Here is a 24,780-nt window from a genome sequence, read left to right as displayed (position 1 = left end):
TCAAGCCCTGACTGTAAACGTTCAAGATTTGAGGCTGCAAAAGGTAAAGGGTTCCATTCATTCGCTAGAAAAACATTTACATATCTAGAACCAGGAACATCCCCATTTTCAACCATTCTATTGCAACATTGTGGGAAGCAAAAAAAAAAACCAATTGAAGCTGATCAAGTAACTCCTCTCTTTTTCATGAACCAATGCGGTGAAATATGATAGGATTTCTGCATTCCCCACTACCTAGATTGCAAAGTTAATTTGCAAGAGGGTGACAACTTTCATACTAGATAAGACCATGTGGGATTTAATGAGGCCGACATAAATTTGGATAAGACCTAACATATAATATCTCATAGTTCGTCGACCTTTGCTGCCTATAATTTGCTCTCTTACTTATTTAGTAGAAATCCAAAACAAAATCACATGATTTTATGATAATGTTTTGTAGAGTCGGCGAAGACAAACAAATTGGTGGAAAGCAGTGAAGAATAATTTGGTAGGAGGAAAGCAGTTGACAATCATTGTAACAGTATTTGGTGGGAAAACAAGCAACTGAACAAACTATTGACTTATATCCAATTATATGTCACAAGATAAGAATGAGAGTTGGACTAGTTGCTACTTATTTATCACATTTTTAGTACAAGTTGTTACTGCTTTGAATCAATTTCTCCAAACCTATACTTTAATGGTGAGTTGGTGACCATTTCAATTTTTTTATAGGGTTGTAAGACAAAAGAAAATTTCTGTGGATATTTGAACAAATACATATGTATTAATAGGATTTTTGGGTGAATTTTATTTAAATAACTTTTTATAATTGTTTTAATCGTTGCATTTAATTTTGGGTCGTTAGATTTATTTTTTTTATAGTTAGATTTGTTCATATTCGAGCTCAACTTGGATTTAACATATTGATAAATTTGATTTAAAAAAATAATAATATAGACCGTTTGATCAACCAACAGTTCAACCACATGGGCTGTTAGTCTTTTCACAAGAGGCCGACAACATCATCAACTGGGTCCTCGCACTAAGTCTCAACCACTATCCTTGGCTCATTTTCCAAGCTAAATTTGATCCAAAAATAAGTTTTAATTTAAAACATTTTTTAGTCCAATAATTAGAGAAGCTTTGGAGGTTTAAAACTCAAATTTTAAGTTTTTTTATTTTTTATAAACAAACGATATTATATATATTAAGGGAGAGAGATGTGTGCTAAGCCTCACAATAAACTAATTATAATATGGTTAAAATTCATCTTTGTTAAGAATAAGTCTAAAATCTCTTACTTATAAATGAAGAAGACTCAACAAAGTTGTTCCAGACAGCTTAGTTTCCCGCAAAATTACAACTTACAAGACAACCTTCGACGGATGACCCAATGGGGGAAGAGGATGCTACCTTCTTCCCTTTGAAAGTCAAAGGTTAATATTGAACTGAGTGATCTCTCGATAAATCTTAAGTCATCGAATCGAATATCCCCACCCTGAATAAAAAGTAATTTATAAAATGCGTTAGGTGCATTGCAGACTACAGAGGGGCAACTCTACAATTTGATTCCAAAAAAAGATCAAATCAAAAGAGAAAGCCGACCCAAATGGAAACTGGGAGCACTAAACTTACAGAGATTTCAAAACCCACCAATTCGGAAGCTCAAATTTCCCACCTTGCTCTCGATATTGGAGGCAATTCACTCTCCTCGATCATAACCTGGTTTTTTATTTTTGGAGGTCAATTCCTCAAAGTCTCATGATTTTTCGATTGTTTTTGTATTTGTTTTGCCCGTTGGCAGGTTCTTTGATAAAGTTGGTGTATTTCTCAACGAACAGTGTCGACTCTTCTTCTTCTTCGAATGAGAGTTTAGCAGCTTCTAATGGCGATAGAGGGCGCCATGTTCTTGAAGGGAAGCTCCATTTTGCAAAGTTTGAAACTGAGAAAATCAATGACTGTATAGACTTCATTCGGTCCAAGCAACTTCTCCTTGCTGGTATGCTTAAATGTTTAGGTATTTGCTTAGCTTTGCATCTCCTGATTCATTCGTATCTCATTTCGTTTCAATCCAACTTGGGAAATGGGAAGATTCATTTTTTTTTCACTAACTGAGATTATTTAACCTTGTTTTGCTCAACTAAATGTTCATGTTGAAATCTTGGATTGAAAGTTGAAACTACCATTTTTATTGGTAAATGAAGTGCTTCAGCTTGAATAATGGTTCCCATATTTTTTACTGCGAAAAATTTTTAGTTACGGAAGATTTGAACTTCTGAAAATGAAATACGAAAGAAGATCATATATGCCTTGAATATAGCTGCTTGTTCGTAGTTGTACTTATCGTTTGCTGGTTTTGGGTCATTGCTTATGGTTGTAGATGATTTCAGGCTCCCAACAAGAAGGAGCTTCTGGGAGCGCGAAGTGCGTTATCAAGGTAAAAACAGGTGTTTAGCTTGGCCATACTATTATGACTGTTTATGGCATGTACTTGTTCCGTATGCAAGCTAATTTATTGACTCGTGACAATGGTGAGCAGGCCACAGGCGGTGGGGCATACAAATTCCCAGATCTCTTCAAAGAAAAGCTTGGGATTTCTCTTGACAAGGCAGATGAAATGGACTGTCTTGTGGCCGGATCAAATTTTCTGCTCAAGGTGGGATCCTAATACCACTTACATAGATTGGTATACACAAGTTGGTGTGTTTCTTAAGTCATGTCATGTAATCCATAGAATGTGTGGGTTGGGAATTGGGATGAGCAATAGTGAGCTCAGACGAGAGGAAATACTCTCTGTTTTCTTTCAGAAGGAAAAGCAAAGGGAATGAGTCATGAAATGTGGAACTTGCAAAATTCAGCTTCTGTTTATAGAGATATTTCTGTCTTGTTTGCTTTCTTGCCTGAGAATAGCATTGACGTTTTCATTGTTATTTAAGTAGGCGGTTCAACGCGAAGCATTCACATACATGGATGGTCAGAGAGAATTTGTGAAGATTGACCATGATGATCTATATCCTTATCTGCTTGTCAATATTGGCTCTGGTGTCAGTATGATCAAGGTATTCTCGTCAAAGCTGATGCATTATTTACTGTAATAGTTTCATATGTTTAACCTTTTTAAGGCTTGACATATTGTCCTATGCTTGCGCTTGGATAGGTAGATGGACCTGGTAAGTTTGAGCGAGTAAGTGGAACCAGTGTTGGTGGTGGAACCTTTTGGGGTTTGGGGAAGCTTTTAACAAAGTGCAAGAAGTACGTTTGTCTTTTGCTTAAGTGCAAAGCTATTGATATTCTCGTTATATGATTTTCACTTAGTAACCAAAGCTGCAACTGTGTCTCAGTTTTGACGAGTTGCTCGAGTTAAGTCATCAGGGAAATAATAGAGTGATAGACATGCTTGTCGGGGACATCTATGGTGGAATGGACTATACAAAGGTACGCAAATTCATGACAGACACGTCCCTCTTTCGACATAGGATGTTGGACATGTTCTGGTCGTATTTCTGTATGCAAAATTAAAAGAGTTCCTAAATTAAACAATGATGAGGGGATCCTGGTTTCCATTAGCTTTCGTCTCACGCTTATTAACTGCAATGTAATTTTTCTGACAATTACAGATTGGTCTTATATCAACAGCCATTGCTTCTAGCTTCAGCAAGGTAATTTCTGACGATAAGGAGCTGAAAGATTACAAACCTGAAGATATTTCTCGGTCCCTCTTAAGAATGATTTCAAATAATATTGGACAGGTAAGCCGTGGCCAAAGAAACCCGTCTCACTTGCAACGGATCAAATTTCTTAAACTATTTGATTCTGTCGCAACCTTTACCACCAGATTGAAACTATTTTTGTTAACATGCCGATCATATTGTTTCATATTTTTTTCTTCTCTCCAGATCTCATACTTGAATGCACTGAGATTCGGGCTCAAGCGAATAATTTTTGCCGGATTTTTTATTCGGGGTCATGCTTACACCATGGACACGATTGCTGTTGGCGTTCATTTCTGGTAAGCCTGAATTTAATGTCCCTTTTCATGCGTCAGTAATGATTCATGCTGAGAATTGAAGTATAAATTATGTCAAAACAATCTTCAAAATGTAAAATTTGACGGATGTCACGCTCTGTGCCTGATTTGGTTTTCTTTTACTCATCCGTCTTTCCTCGTGGTTTTGGGGTTAAAAATTCATCCAATTGATCCTTATTTGCAGGTCTAAAGGTGAAGCAAAAGCAATGTTCTTAAAACGCCGAAGGATTTCTTGGAGCATTGGGTTCATTCATGAGCTATGAAAAGCATGGTTTTGATGACTTGAAAGTCCATCAGTCAGTGCAACAATCCCCAGCGGGTGATGATCCACCAAACGGGGAATTGAATGAAAACCAAAGTATAGACTGCAGTGTCTACCTCTCACAGTAATTCGCGTTGCCCTCGCCCCCGGGGCTTGGATGTAAGAATGTAGAGGCAATTCTTGGTTGCCTGTCTGCATTCTGTGGAGTTCAAAGGCTTGAAACTTGCGTAGCTTATGTAACATTGTGGATAAACCACTAGCACATGTATTCAAAACTAAAAAGAGAAATTCAGATGGAGAAAGAGGAAAACTTTATAGTAACACACAATGTAACTTCACACGATTGATTTTGAATTGTGACTATCCGTCTAGGTTTTGTATCTTGTCAAAATACTGTAACTGCACATCGTTGAATGAATTCTCGACTGTTATTACATTTTAGTTTTTTGTGTTTAATGTTCATTTAGTGTAGAAAATACCGAGTATATTGAAGGAAAAAAAAAGCTTATATCGTCTTTTTTTTGGGCATGTTTGGTGATGCTTAGGAAGGGGTAAAACCACTTCAAAATAGTAAAAAATGCTTATGGTAGGGTTTAGGTTTAAGCACTTTTTGGTCCACCCCTCACAAGCAATGACCACAAAAACATGTGTTTAGTGTAATTTATAGCAGCTTCTTTCAACGTCATTACAGCATTAACTTAGCTTACAAGGCAGACACAACAAATAGTTTCTGACAGGCAATCAGAACATATTACATGGGGATTGAATCATCCTCGATCTCATCCTCCACCCTCATCGAAAAATCGAAAGGGAGAGGAGTTGCTACACGGCACTAAGGCCGCTACACTTGATGGATAAAACGAAATGAAATATTGACGGATCTATTACACATCAATTTCTATTAGTAAGGAATACAGATAAGTGCTTACTAACTCAACAGAATTCGATCATTTGACAGGCGGTAGCCTCCGATGGCATTGCTTTGCGTTCCTCCTATGAAGGGCCCATCTTTCTTTGATGTTAGACACATTATCAACATGACTAAGTACTTGCCCGTCCTGAGACATTTCAATCTCTTTATTGGACTCTCCAGGATTTAATTCTCCTCGTAATCTGGCAGCTTCCGCAAGCATGTCGTTTATCAGCATCTCAGTAGTCTTGCTGGTGATTCCCCTTAGGTACCATGAAATCGGTGGAGGTGGAACTATAGTTGGTTGGATCAGTTGCTCCAAGCTCACCCTTGAACCAATCCTTCCTTTGCCTCCTGTGCAAGAATTATAATCTGCCCATGTCCTGGGTTTAAACGGAAAGCAGGTTTTTTCATCGACAAAAAGAGGTTCGACTCTCCAGTAGCCTTCAAATTTCTCCATAAACCCTGTTTTGACTTGCTTGAACTTCATCTGGCAAATGGCATTTTCAGAAATTAGAGATCCAATTTTACCATGACATTACACAACATGAGTTTCTAAACCGGAAAATTAGGTTCGCATGCTTCTTTTTGTTACTCCATTAATTAAAATCCTATTCATTTTCAATTTTTTATCAAGGTCCTTGGGTATTAATAACATCATTAATTATTTGAATAATAAAATATTTTTATTTTTAAATATATTCATTTAATGTTAAAAATGTTACGATTAGTATATTTATATTTATGACTAAATTTTTTAAGGAAAACTAATAAAAAGTGCTTGAAAACTTTGAGTTTTAATGATAAGGACAAAATAAAGGGTCGAAGGAGAAATTTTGGGAAGATCTTGGAGACTTGGTGCAAGGAATTGCTCAGACGGAGAAGTTATTTATAGGAGGAGATTTAAATGGACACGTGGGCAGGGAGACAGGCAACTATGGAGGTTTTCATGGTGGCCATGGTTTTGGGGAGAGAAACGAGGATGGGGAAGCTATCTTGGATTTTGCAATGGCATATGATCTCTTCTTAGCCAACACCTTCTTTAAGAAGAGAGAAGAACATGTGATCACCTACAAGAGTGGGTCGTCAAAAACACAAATAGATTTTCTTCTAATGAGGAAAGGGGATCGTATAACTTGTAAGGATTGCAAAGTTATACCAGGAGAGAGCGTGGCTAATCAACATCGCTTGTTGGTGATGGATGTACATATCAAAAGAGTAAGACAAAAGAACAAGACTTGGAAGTGCCCAAGGACTAGATGGTGGAATCTAAAAGAAGAAAAACAAGTCATTTTCAAAGAGAAGGTAATCACCCAATGTGTGTGGGATAGAGAGGGGGAAGCTAGCCAAATGTGGGATTCCATGGCTAGTTGTATCCGAAAAGTAGCAAAAGAGGTATTAGGAGAGTCCAAGGGCTTTGCCCCACACCAAAAGGAATCTTGGTGGTGGAATGAGGAGGTACAAACAAAGGTGAAGGCTAAGAAGGAATGTTGTAAAGCCTTATACAAGGAGAGGACCGATGAAAATGGTGAAAGGTATAGAAAAGCGAAGCAAGAGGCGAAGAAAGCTGTCAGAGAAGCTAAGTTAGCGGCTTACGACGATATGTATAAACGACTAGATACCAAAGAAGGAGAGTTGGATATCTATAAACTATCTAGAGCAAGGGAAAAGAAGACAAGGGACCTAAACCAAGTGAGGTGCATCAAGGATGAGGATGGAAAGGTTCTTGCTACAGAGAACGCGGTTAAAGACAGATGGAGAGGTTATTTTCATAATCTTTTCAATGAAGGACATGAAATGAGTGCTTCTTTAGGGGAGTTGAGTAACTCAGAAGAGTGTAGAAACTACTCTTTTTATCGTCGAATCCGGAAGGAAGAAGTGGTTGTAGCTTTGAAGAAGATGAAGCATAAAAAAGCAATAGGCCCAGACAATATACCAATCGAAGTGTGGAAACTTTTGGGAGAGACAGGTATAACATGGCTCACTGACCTTTTCAATAGGATTTTGAAAACGAAGAAGATGCCAAATGAGTGGCGAACGAGCACTTTGGTGCCTATCTACAAGAATAAGGGCGACGTACAAAATTGCATGAACTATAGGGGTATTAAGCTAATGAGTCATACAATGAAGCTCTGGGAGAGAGTCATTGAGCATAGATTGAGGCAAGAGACACGGGTTTCGGACAACCAATTCGGGTTCATGCCAGGGCGCTCAACCATGGAGGCAATCTATCTCTTACGAAGATTGATGGAAAGATATAGAGATGGGAAAAAGGATTTACACATGGTCTTTATAGATTTGGAAAAATCGTATGATAGGGTCCCAAGAGACATTCTTTGGAGGATTTTAGAGAAGAAAGGAGTACGAGTAGCATATATCCAAGCTATAAAGGATATGTATGAAGGAGCAAAGACTGCCGTAAGAACTCATGAAGGACAAACCGAAAGCTTTCCCATAACTGTAGGATTACATCAAGGCTCATCCTTAAGTCCTTACCTTTTTGCGTTGGTAATGGATGAGTTAACAGGACATATTCAAGATGATATTCCTTGGTGTATGCTTTTCGCAGACGATATAGTGTTGATAGATGAAACTCAGGAAGGGGTAAATGCAAAGCTTAACCTTTGGAGAGAAGTGTTGGAATCTAAAGGTCTTCGCCTAAGCCGATCAAAGACAGAATATATGGAGTGCAAGTTCAGTGCAAATGGAGGCCAAAACGAGTTAGGGGTGAGGATCGGAGATCAAGAAATACCAAAGAGCGACCGTTTTCGTTACCTAGGATCTATCTTGCAAAAGAACGGAGAATTAGATGGAGATCTCAACCATAGAATACAAGCTGGATGGATGAAGTGGAAGAGTGCATCCGGCGTGTTGTGTGACCGCCGTATACCACTGAAGCTCAAGGAAAAATTTTATAGGACGGCAATAAGGCCGGCGATGCTGTATGGCACAGAATGTTGGGCGGTGAAACATCAACACGTACACAAAATTGGTGTAGCGGAGATGAGGATGCTTCGTTGGATGTGTGGGCACACGAGAAAGGATAAGATTAGGAATGAGGATATCCGGGGTAAAGTAGGAGTAGCCGAAATTGAAGGAAAGATGAGAGAAAATCGGTTACGGTGGTTTGGACATGTGCAAAGAAGGCCTACTGACGCTCCGATTAGAAGATGCGACTATGGGACAGAGGTTCAGGGCCGAATGGGTAGAGGAAGACCTAGGAAAACTTTGGAAGAGACTCTAAGAAAAGACTTAGAGTACTTGGATCTAACGAAGGACATGACACAGGATCGAGCACAATGGCGTTCTAAGATTCATATAGCCGATCCCACTCAGTGACTTGGATTTTCCAAGTCTCCAACCGAGAAGTTTTCCTCACTCGGGAAATTAAGGGAACACTACCCCAACCTACATGCTCCACTCAGAAAGCTTCAACATACAAGCTTCAACAAAAGAAAATTCAAAGAACTTAGCGAAGAAGGCTTTGGTGTATTTAACACAATACGTTGAAATGAAGGAAAGCTTATTTATTGATATCCCCGATAAGCTACAAATATGTACATATACATGAGTCAAAATAAACACACAAGAGGGAGCCTTCACAAAGGTTGCTTAGGAGAAGTCTCAGCAGTCGGTAGAGCCCCAGAAAGAGAAGGCACCGGAGGGGGATCATTTGGAGCCTCAGTACTGGACAGAACCCTAGAAGGAGGAGGCATCAGAGGTTGATCATTCGGAGCTTCATTACGCGGTACAGCCCCAGAAGACGAAGGCAATAAATGCCTTTGGAACAAACCCACAAATCTCTGATGATCAAGTAAAACCTGACCATCAGTTTCCTTCATCTGGTCAAGCTTCCTCTTCATGTTTGTAGCATAGTCATGTGCGAGCCGGTGCAACTGTTTATTCTCATGCTTGAGCCCCCTAATCTCCTGTTTGAGACTCATCACTTCAGCCGCCAATGATTCAACTTGGCGGGTTCGAGCAAATAGGCGTTGGGCCATATTAGACACAGAACCTGCACACTGAACACTGAGAGCCAGCGAATCCTTAACAGCTAACTCATCAGACCGTTTGGAAAGTAGTCTGTTATCTTTGGGAATGAGAAGGTTCCTGGCCACCACCGCAGCGGTCATATCATTCTTCATCACGGAATCCCCAACGGTAAGAGGACCAGTAGGGGAGACGAAGGATGGGCGCCATATGTTGTCTGGAGAAGGCGGGGCTGCCTCTTCAACAAGGTTCAAGTCAAAACGACGGTCGGAGGGGCCAGACATTTTCAAAGGTGTTGAAGAGAGAAGAGGTCGGACAAATCAAGATCTTAGAAGTGCAAGAATGAAGCTTCTACTGGTGGAGATTCAAGTGTGCTTTGGAACTTAATGCCAGCCCCTATAAAAATCTGCACTCGACGGAGCTTCAGAAATCGAAGAGGCGCCTGCTCAGAAATCGAAGAGGCGTTTGCTTTCTCAAAAGCTGGGCTGCTTAGAGATCACGAGGGTTGATCTCAGAAATTGAAGAGGCGTTTGCTTTCTCAAAAGTTGGGCTGCTCAAAGACCACGAAGGCCGATCTCAGAAATCGAAGAGGCGCTCGCTTTCTCAAAAGCTGGGCTCCCCAGAGACCACGAGGGCCGATCTCAGAAATCGAAGAGGCACCTACTTTTCCAGCCTTGTCAGCACCTGTCACACGCACACTCAGCTTTGCGGAAATTATGGGCATTCTGTCGAAGACTTCTGGGGAAGTAGAAAACACATGAATCTTACTGTTCAATCACCCACTTCCCACACGCAACAATAGCTCATGGGTACCACAGATAACTTTGCCAAAGTTCTCTGCCAAAGTTGAGCACGTGAAGCTTGCAGCTCCCACTACATCGCTCTGACCAAGAAGGGTAAAAGAATAGCAAAGAAACAGCACTAACAAAGTTTAGACCCATAAATTTTGAAGGTCTAGCTACCATATTATTACCCACAAGGGTAAAGGAACAGTACCACTGCTGGATAATTGGAAAGTCCCTGTGTGTCAACCTCTGTGCTTCGTGGCAAGGTAGACTAGCAAACATGCCCAACCTTTACTCACATTCGAGAAAACACTCCCAATAAGATTGCTTGCTCCAAAATCGAAGAGGCACCGTCCTCCAAATCTCGAGAGCCAGACTCCCAACATGACTACTTTCTTAAAAATCGAAGAGAGGGTAAATGAACAGTACCATTGCTAGATAATTGGAAAGTCCCTGTGTGTCAACCTCTGTGCTTCGTGGCAAGGTAGACTAGCAAACATGCCCAACCTTTACTCACATTCGAGAAAACACACCCAACAAGATTGCTTGCTCCAAAATCGAAGAGGCACCGCCCTCCGAATCTCGAGAGCCAGACTCCCAACATGATTACTTTCTCAAAAATCGAAGAGACACTGCTCCCCGAATCTTCGAGAGCCAGACCCCCAGCATGATTGCTTTCTCAAAAATCGATGAGGCATCGTTCTCCGAATCAATCGAAGAGGCGCTCGCTTTCTCAAAAGCTGGGCTGCTCAGAGACCACGAGGGCCGATCTCAGAAATCGAAGAGGCACCTACTTTTCTAGCCTTGTCAGCACCTGTCACACGCAACAATAGCTCATGGGTACCACAGATAACTTTGCCAAAGTTCTCTGCCAAAGTTGAGCACGTGAAGCTTGCAGCTCCCACTACATCGCTCTGACCAAGAAAGGTAAAAGAATAGCAAAGAAACAGCACTAACAAAGTTTAGACACATAAATTTTGAAGGTCTAGCTACCATATTATTACCCATAAGGGTAAAGGAACAGTACCACTGCTGGATAATTGGAAAGTCCCTGTGTGTCAACCTCTGTGCTTCGTGGCAAGGTAGACTAGCAAACATGCCCAACCTTTACTCACATTCGAGAAAACACTCCCAACAAGATTGCTTGCTCCAAAATCGAAGAGGCACCGTCCTCCGAATCTCGAGAGCCAGACTCCCAACATGACTACTTTCTCAAAAGCGAAGAGAGGGTAAAGGAACAGTACCATTGCTGGATAATTGGAAAGTCCATGTGTGTCAACCTTTGTGCTTCGTGGCAAGGTAGACTAGCAAACATGCCCAACCTTTACTCACATTCGAGACAACACTCCCAACAGGATTGCTTGCTCCAAAATCGAAGTGGCACCGCCCTCCGAATCGCAAGAGCCAGACTCCCAACATGATTACTTCCTCAAAAATCGAAGAGACACTGCTCTCCGAATCTCGAGAGCCAGACCCCCAGCATGATTGCTTTCTCAAAAATCGAAGAGGCATCGTTTTCCGAATCTCGAGAGCCAGATACCACAGACCACTTTTTCAAAGTGCTCTGACAGAGTTAAAACATGTGAAACTGGCAGCTCCCACTACCGTGCTATGACCAAGCAGGGTAAAGGAATAGCATTACTACTTGTTGTTAGGGAGACTCCTATATATGTCGAACTCCATCCCCAACGGACAGGCAGACCTGCAAAAATGCTCAACCCTTCATCATATCTGAGAGGGCACTCCCAACGAAGCCTTTCGAAATATTCAGCTTTCTTTCCCCCCGATAATACCTCTGCAAACAAGCTATACTAGAGCAAGAATATCTCATATCATCAGGGTTAAAAGCAAGAGTATCCCATATCATGCTTTTTCCCTGTCTTTTCCTTTGGCCTTGTTTTTACCTGCAAGACAAGGAGAAAGAGAGCAATCAGTCAGCACTTGGAATCAAGCTTCCAGCCAGGAACTGACTGCCTGGAACCCCTTACCTGATTACTTACCTGGCATTGCTCTCGAGTACTCATCTTCAACATGTTATGTTTCCAGGGAAGATTCCGCATCTGCTTGAGGAACAGATAGGGCAAGTGCGAAAGATACAAGGAAGCATGTGGAGACAAGCGTAACAGCACACGTGCCGATACATCCATTACTCTGTCAAAAGCAAAAGTATCCCATATCAGCAGGGTGGAACGTACTCTAGATTTGATGGACTTGTTTTGACCCTCAAATTCTTCAGTCGGCCTTATACTCTGGAGGAAACCAGAAAACCCTCCAGCTCAGTTCAAGAATAAGCCTGTGGAAAGTTACTTCTTCAAAAGCAAAAGTATCTCATATCATCTCTTCTCATTTTTCTTCTCTTTATCCTTCATGCTGCTGCAAGATGGGGAGAAGGTGAACAATCAGTCGGAGCTCTGATTGCTTACCTTGTCTGTCACCTCTTTCAGCAGACCCCCTAGCTCGGCGACTTGGGGGACTCCTACTACATGGTTTGTATCGCGCTTGACCAAGCCTGAAACTACAAGTAAGCTTCAAGTGAAATTGATACATTACCTTGTGCATCTCCACCAGTTAAAGATACCACCCCTGGATGGAGGAAGAGTACTTCCAGAGAAGATGCCACATCTACCTATGAGACAGATAAGCAAGTCAAGACGACACCACACTCCGATACTTAGAAGTTTCGTGATTACGAGATCATTCTCCCACAATATTTCCTAATGTCATTTGTACTAAATCATTCACTTGTACTCACTAAAGGAAAGCTTGAACCTATGTACTTGTGTAAACCCTTCACAATTAATGAGAACTCTTCTATTCCGTGGACGTAGCCAATCTGGGTGAACCACGTACATCTTGTGTTTGCTTTCCTATCTCTATCCATTTATATACTTATCCACACTAATGACCGGAGCAATCTAGCGAAGATCACAAAAAGCGACCGTTTTCGCTACCTAGGATCTATCTTGTAAGAGAACGGAGAATTAGATGAAGATCTCAACCATAGAATACGAGCTGGATGGATGAAGTGTAAGAGTGCATCCGGCGTGTTGTGTGACCGTCGTAGGCCACTGAAGCTCAAGAGAAAATTTTATAGGACGACAATAAGGCCAGCGATGTTGTATGGCACAGAATGTTGGGCGGTGAAGCATCAACACGTACACAAAATGGGTGTAGCGGAGATGAGGATGCTTCGTGGGATGTGTGGGCACACGAGAAAGGATAAGATTGGGAATGAGGATATCCGAGGTAAAGTAGGAGTAGCCGAAATTGTAGGAAAGATGAGAGAAAATCGGCTCCGGTGATTTGGACATGTGCAAAGAAGGCCGACTGACGCTCCGGTTCGAAGATGTGACTACGGGACAGAGGTTCAGGGCCGAAGGGGTAGAGGAAGACCTAGGAAAACTTTGGAAGAGACTCTAAGAAAAGACTTAGAGTACTTGGATTTAACGGAGGACATGACACAAAACCGAGCGCAATGGCGTTCTAGGATTCATATAGCCGACCCCACTTAGTGGGAAAAGGCTTTGTTGTTGTTGTTGTTGTTGTTGTTGTTAAAGTGAACAGTACCGTAGGCTTTTTGTTAAAACTCCCAATTTTTTATCATATATTTTTATTTTTAGTTTGTACCTATTTTTAATTGCAAATATTTTTTAATTTGTACCAATTTTCTTTTCATTTTTAATTTGTACCCATATATTAGTTTCTTTTTGTGCCTAATTTTTAAAAGTTTTATTTGTGTTTGTACCCATGTGTATACTGTCACGTGACATTATATATTTAATCAATAATAGAAAAATTACATATGGTATATTTATGTTTTATGCCTAAACTTTGTATCATATATTTATATTTTTAGTTTGTACCCACTTTTAATTTGCAACATTTTTTTTTTAAATTTGTAGTATTTTCTTTTTAGTTTTATTTTGTACCCATGTATTAATTTCTTTTAGCACCTATATTTTTTAAAAATTCATTTGTACTTATAATCTTTTAATCTTTTATCTATACCCTAATTTATTTATAATGTAACCATTCTTCTTTATTAATGTACCACTTTGTTATATGTGAAATGCACCTAGTTTTTTGTAAAATGTACCAATTTTTTTTAACACTATGGATACATTCTTTTGCCATTTATTATTTCTTATTTTTACATAGTTTTTATCCATTTATTAAATCAAAATGTTTGAATTTTTTTATTGTAACCGTTTCTAATAGTATTATAATGAGGGATTTTAAATTTATAGGATTATAAATCTCATAAAATATCAAACAATTAGTGTCAAAACTATAAAAATATAAATATTAATAGTAATATAATGAGGTGTACAAAGTCAAGGGACTTTGATCAAACTTTGAATAGTATTAAAGTTTTAATAAAAGAATGTAAGGATTATGAACCGCATCCAAAGTATCCCGTTTCTAAACTATTGATATGATTTGCCGACAAAATATAAAGCATACTGGAGATCCTAAATATGTGATGGGTCAACAAAGAACATGTGGAAAAGCGACAAAAACAAGTTCTTAAGTTACAGTACATCAAGAAGAAGATCGAGTCTTACTGAGTGGTCTTTTCTGTTTTGATCTACTATAACACGAACCGCAATGGTCCCTGACCACCAAAGAAACTTCCATATAGCTGCCTGCTCCAGATCAACCACCTGCCTATGCCCTTCATCAACCAAAACGTTTCTTGATATCACTTCCTGAGACAGATAATTAACTTGTCATATTAACAAATACAATTTTATATGATAGAATAGGAAAAGAAGAAAGCAAAAAGCATGTCTGCCCACGCCTCTCCAGCTTGCTAACAGAAAGTTGTTCCTAGTTAAATCTGAAAGGAATGTGGACAGGAATGGTATCACTTACCTTAATATTTTTGAAAACCCTCTTATTGTCGGGGTCAGTTACAATATTATATACTGCGTCTGGGGGTAAACCAACATTGACGTTTACACTCAGGTTGCAAAGAGAACCTTTTGGTACACTGACCTGCAAAGAGTAAAAGTATTTTGTGACTTAAAGTTAGTAGGTAGTCAGAGAAGCCATAAGCTCCTGAGATGCTCCTTCGAAGAGAATGTGGTGTATACATATTTGCAACCACTAAAACATTCCTGCTTCTTGCCTAGAACTTCTCTCTTAACCAACATATGCTGCACGAAGGTGATGTTTAAGGACTTAACCGAACCGTTAGTGTAGAGGGGACCAAGACAATACATGTAGAGACTTGACTGATATGAAATTCTCCTTTCCAAGGGACTTCACAAATATAGTATAAGAAATTGAATCAATCTTCTTTCTTTTGACATTGATTACCAATCACATTTTGGCACACAAGAAGTTTACGACAAGGATAAAGCCAATTTATTCCCATTCCGAAGGAAAGTTACTCGGTACAGGGAAGCACATCTCTCACCTTTATATACGGTGGTTGATCAACCCAAGAAGGATTTTCTCTCCATGCTTGCAACTGCTTCTCGAGGTCATCCTCCAAAGATGCAGCCTTTTTAGGAACAGAGCTCACCTTTTTCACTCCATCATCCTTTGCTAGTCTCTTGAGCTGGGACTGTAACACGAAGCGCCTGTTAATTATAATATCAAATCAATAACCATGAGTAAATCACAAGTTTTAGTGAAATAACTTACCTTTAGGCAATTTTGCAGCCTGTGAGGAACCTGCAACAAAGCTTTAGAAAACGCCAGATCAAAGGCCTTGGGCTTGAGGTGCCCATTTCTCTTGTTCTTGTCGATGTTAACGCTTGTCTTGGTCACCTCTGTCTCACCCATTGAAAGGACAACTGTTTGGAATTGGAAACACAAGTTCTATGAAAAATTTTCATGAATTTCGTGAATGTTATTCGATTTGCATACGAGGAAGCAAACAATAACTTTGTTATGTTTGCTTATGGCTGACTAGTGTTTAAACAAAAACTAGAAAGTAATTAAAAACAGGCTAATCTATGGAATTATATATTAATAATTCCATTTTTGATCCTGTTAATTTAAATATCAGTACTTAATCCAACCACCAATTAAATTCCTAACACCATTTGGCCGCCATTCTATATCCCAAGCTAGTACGCACAGAAACACAGATAGTACAATTTGTGGCTAAAAACAATTTGATAAAAAAAAACAACTTTAAATCTGCAATTTCCATTAACATTTACAGCAAATTCAAGACCTTTACTAACCACAATCAAGAAAAAACAAAACCCATCTCAAATTTCAGAGACATCAATCAAACATTAACGGAACAATTAGAGAATTCCCATCTCAAATTTCAGAAAAACCAAAAGTTCTGGAAATTAACAGAACCAACGCGGTAAACAAAGCTCAGAGATTAAGCAGGGAATTAGAAGAAATGGGTTAACTTACAGCGATTGATTACGGAGCATATGTAATCAGAAGAATATTCATTCCGGTGTCGAATTTATGAAGCGGATCCAAGAATCTGGTGGCTTTCCTAATTCGCTGTTTCCTTTTTTAACACTTTTGCCAAGATTTCTACGGAATATGGGAGAAAGAGTGGCCACGTGATGCACGTGTAATACCGGACCAGCTCCGGAACTCGATCAATCACGGAGTAATCTGAACGGTGGCGGTGCCTTGGGTATGTGGACCCCATGAGAGATAAAGGCCAAGAGCTAGATTACGAGAATTGCTGTATTTTTTTTGGTATTTTCTATTTTGTATTTTTTTTTATAGATATGATGTGTTAAAATAATAGTTTTTTTTCTTTTTCTTTTTGGTAAAAGTTAAAATAATAGTTTACGACAGGAAACATGTGGACCATATTTTTCACGTCTTTGTTCATCGGGCAGTTTGGAAGAGATTTTTGAATGTAACCAGAATATAAAATTGTACATCACGTGTTATTATACAAATAGTAAGATGTGTGTATTAAAAAATAAAAAAATTCATCACTTATATAAAAACACATGGTGTACCACCCGTATTCCGATCACAATGAAAATTTTATCGCAGTTCGGGCCATATGATGACAATCCGCTCCAACAACCATTTTGATATGGGTAAGGTGACCCAAACCATACAACGACAATTCGCTTCGACTCATGATGGTTACTAAAAGGGATATGAAACATGCCCCTTGACCAGAGTCATAATGGGAGTATGTGGTCCGATTGGAGTGCACCAAGCGAAGTCCTAATGGGCGTATGTGGTCTGCCACCCCATACGATTGAAACGAAGTAAACCACACAAAGTTCTAATGGGAGTATGTGGTTCGCCACCCCCATAAGGTCCAACCAGAGTGCACACACCGAGTCTTAATGGGCATATGTGGTCCGCCACCCCCACAAAGTTCGAAGTGCATACGTGTAGGTTCTCCGCGTCATGTTCAATCGCTCTCCACTTAGGTCCTATCAAACCCTCGCTACACATGGTTTGACTACTCTAAGCCACGCCTTTGACTAACTGGTCAGATTATGGCGCTCAGACCCATGTTACCCATGCTCTTGATTGCACAATTGTCACATCCCGGCCCGAGCTCCTACCACATTCCGAGCTCGACTCCACCGTAGCACGATATTGTCCGCTTTGAATCCCGACCACGCCCTCACAGTTTTGTTTCTGGGAACTTACACGAGAACTTCTCAGCGGGTCACCCATCATGGGAATGCTTTCTCGCGAACTCGCTTAACTTCGGAGTTCCGATGGAACCCGAAGCCAGTAAGCTCCCAAAAGGTCTCGTGCTAGGTAGAGATGAGAATATACATATAAGACTTACAAGATCTACTCCCTTGGACGATGTGGGATGTTACAATCCACCCCCCTTAGGAACCCAACGTCCTCGTCGGCACACATCCAGCCAGGGATTGGCTTTATACCAAATTGTCACATCCCGGCCCGGACCCCCACCACATCCCGAGCTCAATTCCACCACAGCATGATATTGTCAGCTTTGGGCCCCGACCACACCCTCACAGTTTTGTTTCTAGGAACACTTTTTGACCAAAAACAAAACAGAGATAGCACTAATTTGGTAGATGTCATGGTATGGACGTTTTTATAGGACTGCTGCTAAACCCTAAAATCTTAAATCCTCTTTCTATCATGCAATTAGCATAAAACACACAGAAACCCCTTTGTATAAAAAGAAAACATCATAGTTTACAAAATCCAGATGCATAAGGCAATTTAAATGCCTTCTCAGACTTTACGGCACACATCACCGTCACAAATATAATCCTCCGTTGCCTTGGGAGGGTCATCCTCCGTTCCTCCATTGTTGCTCTTGTTCAATGCACATTTTGGGTGGAGATCGAAGTTGCAGTCTTTGCAGTAAAAAGACCAGCCACTTCCCGGCTCCCTGCACCAGCAAACATAGTCGTGGTGGAGCACACGCGTGAGGTCGTGTTCAGCATGGAGTATACTCTTTACTTTCTCAGGCCACCCCTTTGCTTCTTCCTCCAACTTTTCCTCCAATTGCTTCAAATGCTCTTCTGTGAACGGATAAGCGTCGGATCCATGCGCCTGTATGAGTTGCCGGGCCTGCGTGCTGAGTGTCTGGCCGTTGGGGCTGATGGCTACCAATGCAGGAATGCCTTGGATTTTGAATTTGTGCTGCAGGAGGGCCTGCCTTGGATCGCCTAATGGGATGGCTAACCAAGGCATGGTTGCAAAGAGTTCTTTGAAGGAGGGTTGATCGCGATCGCTTGAGAGGAAGATTATTTCAATGGCATTGCCCTTTGCCTTGATCTGATTGTACGCTTTTATAAGCTTAGGCATGAATGCACGACATGGAGGGCACCAATGAGCTGAGAAATAGAGCAGAATGTGCTTCCCAGCAAGCTCAGACACTGGTACCTAATCAAACACAGACAGAAACTTGACGCATGCAACTAAAAAACCTCTGACTGATGAGAATCTCTGACTGATGAGAATAAAGAAACATTTGAAATTTAATTGATATCATAGAACATTAGGAAATGAACCGGCAAGAAAATTGTACCTTGGAACCGTTATTTTCAATCACAAAGTCTCTGCCCCCAGCAACTAAAAGTGACTGTATAGTCTGTTCTTTGAGTTTCAACTCAGCAAGCACGGCAATCTTCTCTGGTGTAAAGGGGTAGGCTTCAGCGCCATACTCTTCAATGAGTTCAGCCGCATTGGAGTGTAATGTCTTTCCATCTTGCCCAATTATAACTAGTGTAGGTAAATTCTCAAGCTCAAAGTAGCGAGCAAGTTTTTCACAGTTCTTGTCCTTAAACGGCAATGCCAACCATGACACTTGAAACCCTTCTTTGAAGTGTTCCTCTTCAAGGTCCAGAGATATCAACACAATCTCAAAGTTCTCTCCTTTCTCCTTCATTTTCTCATGGAACTTCACAAGTGCCTGAGTAAATTCTTTGCATGGCTTGTGAGTATTAAGCGAGAAATACAACCCAACAATCTTTCCTTCAAGCTCGGATACAGAAACCTGTCGATACATTTTTTTGGGTATTCATGGTCATCAACTATCTCTATCATATAAAAGTTAAAACAATCCAACGTTACAGAAGTGCTAGCAATGTAAAATCAAGGGGGAAAACCTGTACCTTATTGCCATCCTTCGAAATCAAATAATCCCGGGAACTAGAAACCAAGAGAGAACTCAAGGACTGATTCTCCTTCACCGTGGCTTCCTTCTCTTTTAATAAATTCATCTTCTCCGCGGTGAACGGATAACCATCCGCCCCGTGGTCCATTACAATTTTTGTCCCATCATTAGTACAAACTCTCCCATTGGCATCAATAATGACAAGATGGGGAATCCCCCTGACTTTGAAGAACTCCTTGAGGCGTTTTCGGGTCTCCAAATCCGAAAAGGGAATCGAAAGCCACGGCATTTTCGAGAAGTATCCGGTGAACGATTCCTCATCTCTATCAGAAGAGATGAACACAACTTCAAAGCCGCCTTTGGCCGCCAAGTCCTGGTGGACCTCCACCAAGTTTGGGGTGAACCGGAGGCACGGGCCGCACCACGAGGCGGAGAAATACAACCCCACAATCTTTCCGGTCAAACTACTGATCTCAGCCTATATATTCATAAAAAAAAAAATATAATCACCACAACCCAGAAAATAAAATAAAAACAGCCATCTCAATCTGTTCTTCGTATAATCAATGCCAAAGTAAACATTTTAAGATTGAACCAAGCAATTACATAGCATTTACCCAACTGGGTTTCCATCATAATTACATTTAGATTAACGTTCCTCTATATTCTCAGAAGAAAAAAAATGCAAATACTTTGGCTTGCTTATTTTTCCCCTGCAATCTCAATGAACATAGAGTCGAAACTTTAATGAGAAAATATGATGGTTACACTTTTACCTGGCCGCCGTTGTTGCGGAGGAGGAAGTTTCTGTCGGCGGAGGAGATGAGAGAAAGGAGGTCGTGAGTGACGCCGTCTTCGTCGCCGTTAGCCATGCTTTCTGAGTCTCTCTCTCTGAGCTGCAATTGGAATTTGGTATATATTCAAGTTTGGTGGTGAAAGTTTGCGACTTTTATTAGGATCTTCGACGTCGAGGGCACCACTTACAATATTATAATAAACACACGCAAAATACGAGCTGGCTGGCTAAGATTGAGTTTCCGTCTAAATCCCCATGGGATTATAGTTTTTTATTTAAAAATAGTAGTTCCTCTTGAATAATGGTAACAATAAATAAACTGGATTATAAATCATGTAAATGCAATCTTTTTCATATGAAAATTTGGACCATTTCAAATTAAAATGTGCTTCGAATCCGAAACGTATGAGTATAAACTCAACAACAAATCTGCTAGAACAAATTGTATATTTTGATCTCAAAAATGACAAATTTAACACGAATTTGTTACTTGGAGGGTCCGTAACTCCATTTGGTTGTCGGATTAGAGCTATGAAAAGAAACTTTGGGTGAATCGTCCTTATCCGTTGTGTTCCCCGTGGAATTTATGGAAAGGTTGAAAATTTTTAGCTTCTCCTGTTCAGGCTGAGCCACTGCGTACGACATACAAACAAACAAGAGTGCAAGAAGCGCAGGCCATGCGGGCCATGCTCAAGCCCAGCTTCTTATTGTAAACACTCGTTGGTAACGTGCAAATTATTATTAATTCAAGCCATGTGTGTGGTTGTCCCAAAGTATTATTTCTCTATAGATGAAATTGCAGCAATAGTTCATTAATTTTAATCAAATTAGAATATTAGTGTCTTAACTAAAAATTTATGACTATTAATTCTGCAACTCATCAAAACGTGCAATTATGATCATTGTCATCAACTTCGTTAAAACTCTCGTCAAAATGAGTCATGCCACACAAGTAGGGATGGGCAATGGTTATGACGGGCGGGTAACCGCGGTTAATTTACCCATAACCGTTTATGTTCATACCCGCATAACCGTTTACCCGTTGGGTAATTGTCTAAACGGTTATACTCATACCCATAACCGTTTATAAACGGTTAACCATACTCATAACCGCATACTCATTTAACCGTAACCGTTTAATACCCGTTTATCCATTTATTCTTTTTAACCAGTTTATCTTTTTTTTTTTTTTTACCATTACCCTTTTTTCACCCGTCTACATGTTTTTTAACAACTTGAAAATTAAAAAAAATTGTCATAATTTTTTTTTTGACAATTAAACACCGTTATAGGTACATTCATTATACATTTCCATATTTTAATTTTTTAAGTCCTTATACCATTCCAATAATTGAAATAATAGTTTACGAGCGATATTTTTAACTGTTACCAATGAAGGTAAATATAATATTTGCTAAGTATTATTAGGTTACAAAAATTGTTTAGAAGACATTTCTGTCAAAGCATTTCTTTCAATTTCACGGTTACCCACAAGGAATTTAAATTAATTTGACCAATTCCTTGATGATGAGAATCATCATTCCTGTAGTAGTGTTATTGAGAGAATGACCGATGAATTCCTTGCTAATTTAATGGGTGCTAAGTATTATTGGATTGAGAACATGGTTTGTATTAGTTTTACATATATAAAATAAATGGGTAAACGGTTACCCGTTTATAACCGCGGTTAATACCCATAACCGCCCATTTAAATTTCGCAGGTAAACGGTTATACCCATAACCGTTTATTTATCTAAACGGTTACCCATAACCGTAACCGTTTAATTTAAATGGGCGAGTAACCGCGGTTACCCATAACCAATGGGTATTTGCCCATCCCTACACACAGGCTGAATCATGAGGCAAATATGAAAATCAAAATGAGAACATTGTAACAATGGTCCATCAACTTTAACTCAATTGGAGCAATGATCCATTGGCATTAACCTTATTAGATAAATGGTTCATCAACTTTAACCCAATTGTAACAATTGTCCTATCATCATGACCCATTACGGTTATGACGGAGTTGAAGAAAATAATCATAGTTACACTTTTTGATGAGTTAATGGACCAATAGTTATGGATTTTTAGTTAAATGATCAAAACTCCAATTTAATTAAAGTTAAAGAACTATGGTAGTTAATTGGAAAAAGAGGACATACATAGATGTAAATTTATTTGAACATTATTTCGTTTTTAGTTTTAGTATAAATTGAACAAATGAGGAGTAAAGAAGGGCAAAGTAAATGGTTGGATGAAGAAGGGGAGAAATGAAAGAGATTATATAAAACAAAAAATTATATTCAGTTTTAGTTTTCATCATGCGTTACTCTAAAACACATTTCTTACACAATATTTTTATAACCATCTTCATTCTTCATTTCTCTCATAAAAACTAAAAGGTATTTTGGTCAAAGTAATCCCTGAAATTGACATAAATTGTCACTTTAGTCCTTAAAATTTGAAATCAATAGAAGTGGTCCTGAGTTCGTTCACCGTCAATCATTTTGCTCATTCTGTTAAATAAGGACCAAAATAACAAAAATGCCCTCAATTTAACAATCAACGGGCCAAAATGATTTGACATAAATTGAGGTATTTTGTCATTTTCTTTTATTTAACAAAAAAATTTCACCAAATGACCAAAATGATTGATGATTGACAAACTCAATGACCAATTCTATTGGTTTTAAATCTTGTTTGTACCATACTTGACTAATCCCGAATTTACAGAGTACCGGTCAACGTTATACCGTCAAGGACCCAGAAGAGTTTCTCTCCAACCAGGAGGCCAATCACAGCGCGACACGTGTCGACATCAGAAGCCAATCATAGCTCGACACGTGTCAACATCGGAAGCCAATGACAACACGACACGTGTCAATGTCAGAGTAAAGCTAGAAACTCTTTTCTATAAAAGGATATCATTCTCCCACAATATTTCCTACTGTCATTTATACTAAATCATTCACTAGTACTCACTAAAGGAGAGCTTGAACCTATGTAATTATGTAAACCCTTCACAATTAATGAGAACTCTTATACTCTGTAGACGTAGCCAATCTGGGTGAACCACGTACATCTTGTGTTTTCTTCCCTGTCTCTCTATCCATTTACATATTTATCTACACTAGTGACCGGAGCAATCTAGCGAAGGTCACAAACTTAACACTTTCTGTTGTACCAAAGTTCTCACGGATTTTGTGCATCAACAAATCTCAAGGACCAAAGTCATGACTTAGCCAATCTCGAAACATTTTGGCTAAAAAACCAAACTCAAACTAAAAACTAAAAACGAGTTCATTAATGGGGCGTTTGTTGCACCGGACTATCTCGGACTGGACTAGCTTTAAGGACTAAGCTGGACTGGCTTAGACTAGACTAAGCTGGACTGACTTAGTGAAACGTTTGATGCAGTACTGAATTAAGAAGCATGATTCTAATATTATATTATTAAATCTATATATACAATATTTTATCATTAATTTAATCTAATCTACTAATTTTTTTATTATTATTTTATCATTTGGCTAGAATCATCTTCTTCCCTGATTCATTTTTATCTCCGCCCATTGACTCCCTCCCCTATCCCTTTTTTTGCCTTTTCTCCCTCTTTTTCTCAGTACTACTGTCTTCCCCCAAAAAACCCCAACCCCTCCCTCTCAAGCTTTAATCGCCAATTTAATGGCAGCCATATGAGCTTTCCTGTTCAGCTTCATCTCTCTCTTCCCTTTGTTTTTTCGTTCAAATCCCCCTCTCTCTTCCCTTTGCCTCTTTTCCCGTCCAACTTCACTTGTTCTTCCATGGGTGAGGATTGAAGTTGCAGACGGCACGGGTGGGTAGGGCTGGGTATGGGCATGGGCAGGGATTGGAGTTGCAGACGGCAAGGGGTGCAATTTGGTCGGGTCGCCGAGAATATCGCCGTAGTTCTCTCGGATTTGAAACGAGGGAATGGTTTTGGTGTGGTGCTGTGATCTCGTTGGAGAGAAGACGCAACGTAAACGAAGCAAGGTATTCGCAGAGGGAGGACGCCAAGCGGCGCAAAGGAGACGAAGCAAGTCTTAGCAGTCCCGTGGTTTTCGGGGAGCTTCGCTAAGACGACCTAGCGAGGGAGATAGTCCACACGAGTCCGGACTAGTCTCATTTAAGTTAGTCCCCAAGCTTACCAAACATGGGACAATAATCCTAACCAGTCCAGTCCCACTTAAGAAGGTGAAACAAACGCCCCCTAAGAGTTCTTAGTTTGATGAATATGCATCTCTTAACTTTAAACTTGAATTCAAAGAATAAATAATTTCAGTTAAGTAATAATTAGGGTAAATTACATACTAGCCCCCTCAGGTTTGAGGTCTATTACAACCTCATACAACGTCTTTAAAACATTTCACTTTCATACATTATGTACCATTTTATTTCAAAATAATACATCCGTTAGATTTTCCGTCCATTCATCT

At 39.7% G+C, this 24,780-nt stretch overlaps 3 protein-coding genes across 3 annotated transcripts; 1 reads left to right on the top strand and 2 right to left on the bottom strand.

The window, feature by feature from the left end:
- The first annotated feature begins 1,485 nt into the window (after positions 1 to 1,485).
- Positions 1,486 to 4,715, top strand: LOC103451979 (pantothenate kinase 1). Its single transcript, XM_008391438.4, is given in 11 exon segments — positions 1,486 to 1,682; positions 1,790 to 1,984; positions 2,376 to 2,422; positions 2,525 to 2,641; positions 2,925 to 3,044; positions 3,143 to 3,237; positions 3,327 to 3,420; positions 3,603 to 3,734; positions 3,882 to 3,994; positions 4,197 to 4,233; positions 4,235 to 4,715. Coding segments are annotated over 11 exon segments (1,206 nt in total). The 5' UTR covers positions 1,486 to 1,594; the 3' UTR covers positions 4,403 to 4,715.
- A 191-nt stretch (positions 4,716 to 4,906) lies between these two features.
- On the bottom strand, positions 4,907 to 16,571 carry LOC103451974 (uncharacterized). The gene is made up of 6 exons (XM_008391434.4): positions 16,344 to 16,571; positions 15,612 to 15,763; positions 15,382 to 15,531; positions 14,835 to 14,957; positions 14,525 to 14,668; positions 4,907 to 5,674 (listed from the first exon to the last, which is right to left on the bottom strand). The coding sequence occupies exons 2-6, from the start codon at positions 15,750 to 15,752 to the stop codon at positions 5,222 to 5,224; spliced, it is 1,011 nt and encodes a 336-aa protein (XP_008389656.2). The 5' UTR covers positions 15,753 to 15,763; positions 16,344 to 16,571; the 3' UTR covers positions 4,907 to 5,221.
- Positions 16,572 to 18,053: 1,482 nt separating this feature from the next.
- On the bottom strand, positions 18,054 to 20,882 carry LOC103451976 (probable nucleoredoxin 1). The gene is made up of 4 exons (XM_008391435.4): positions 20,304 to 20,882; positions 19,526 to 20,005; positions 18,940 to 19,407; positions 18,054 to 18,794 (listed from the first exon to the last, which is right to left on the bottom strand). The coding sequence occupies exons 1-4, from the start codon at positions 20,397 to 20,399 to the stop codon at positions 18,138 to 18,140; spliced, it is 1,701 nt and encodes a 566-aa protein (XP_008389657.1). The 5' UTR covers positions 20,400 to 20,882; the 3' UTR covers positions 18,054 to 18,137.
- Between the last annotated feature and the right edge of the window lie 3,898 nt (positions 20,883 to 24,780).

The sequence above is a fragment of the Malus domestica genome, chromosome 13 (genome assembly GCF_042453785.1).
Source record: "Malus domestica chromosome 13, GDT2T_hap1".
Lineage (NCBI taxonomy): Eukaryota > Viridiplantae > Streptophyta > Magnoliopsida > Rosales > Rosaceae > Malus > Malus domestica.
Note: the sequence above shows the minus strand (reverse complement) of the source record. Positions and strands in the feature narration are given on the sequence as shown.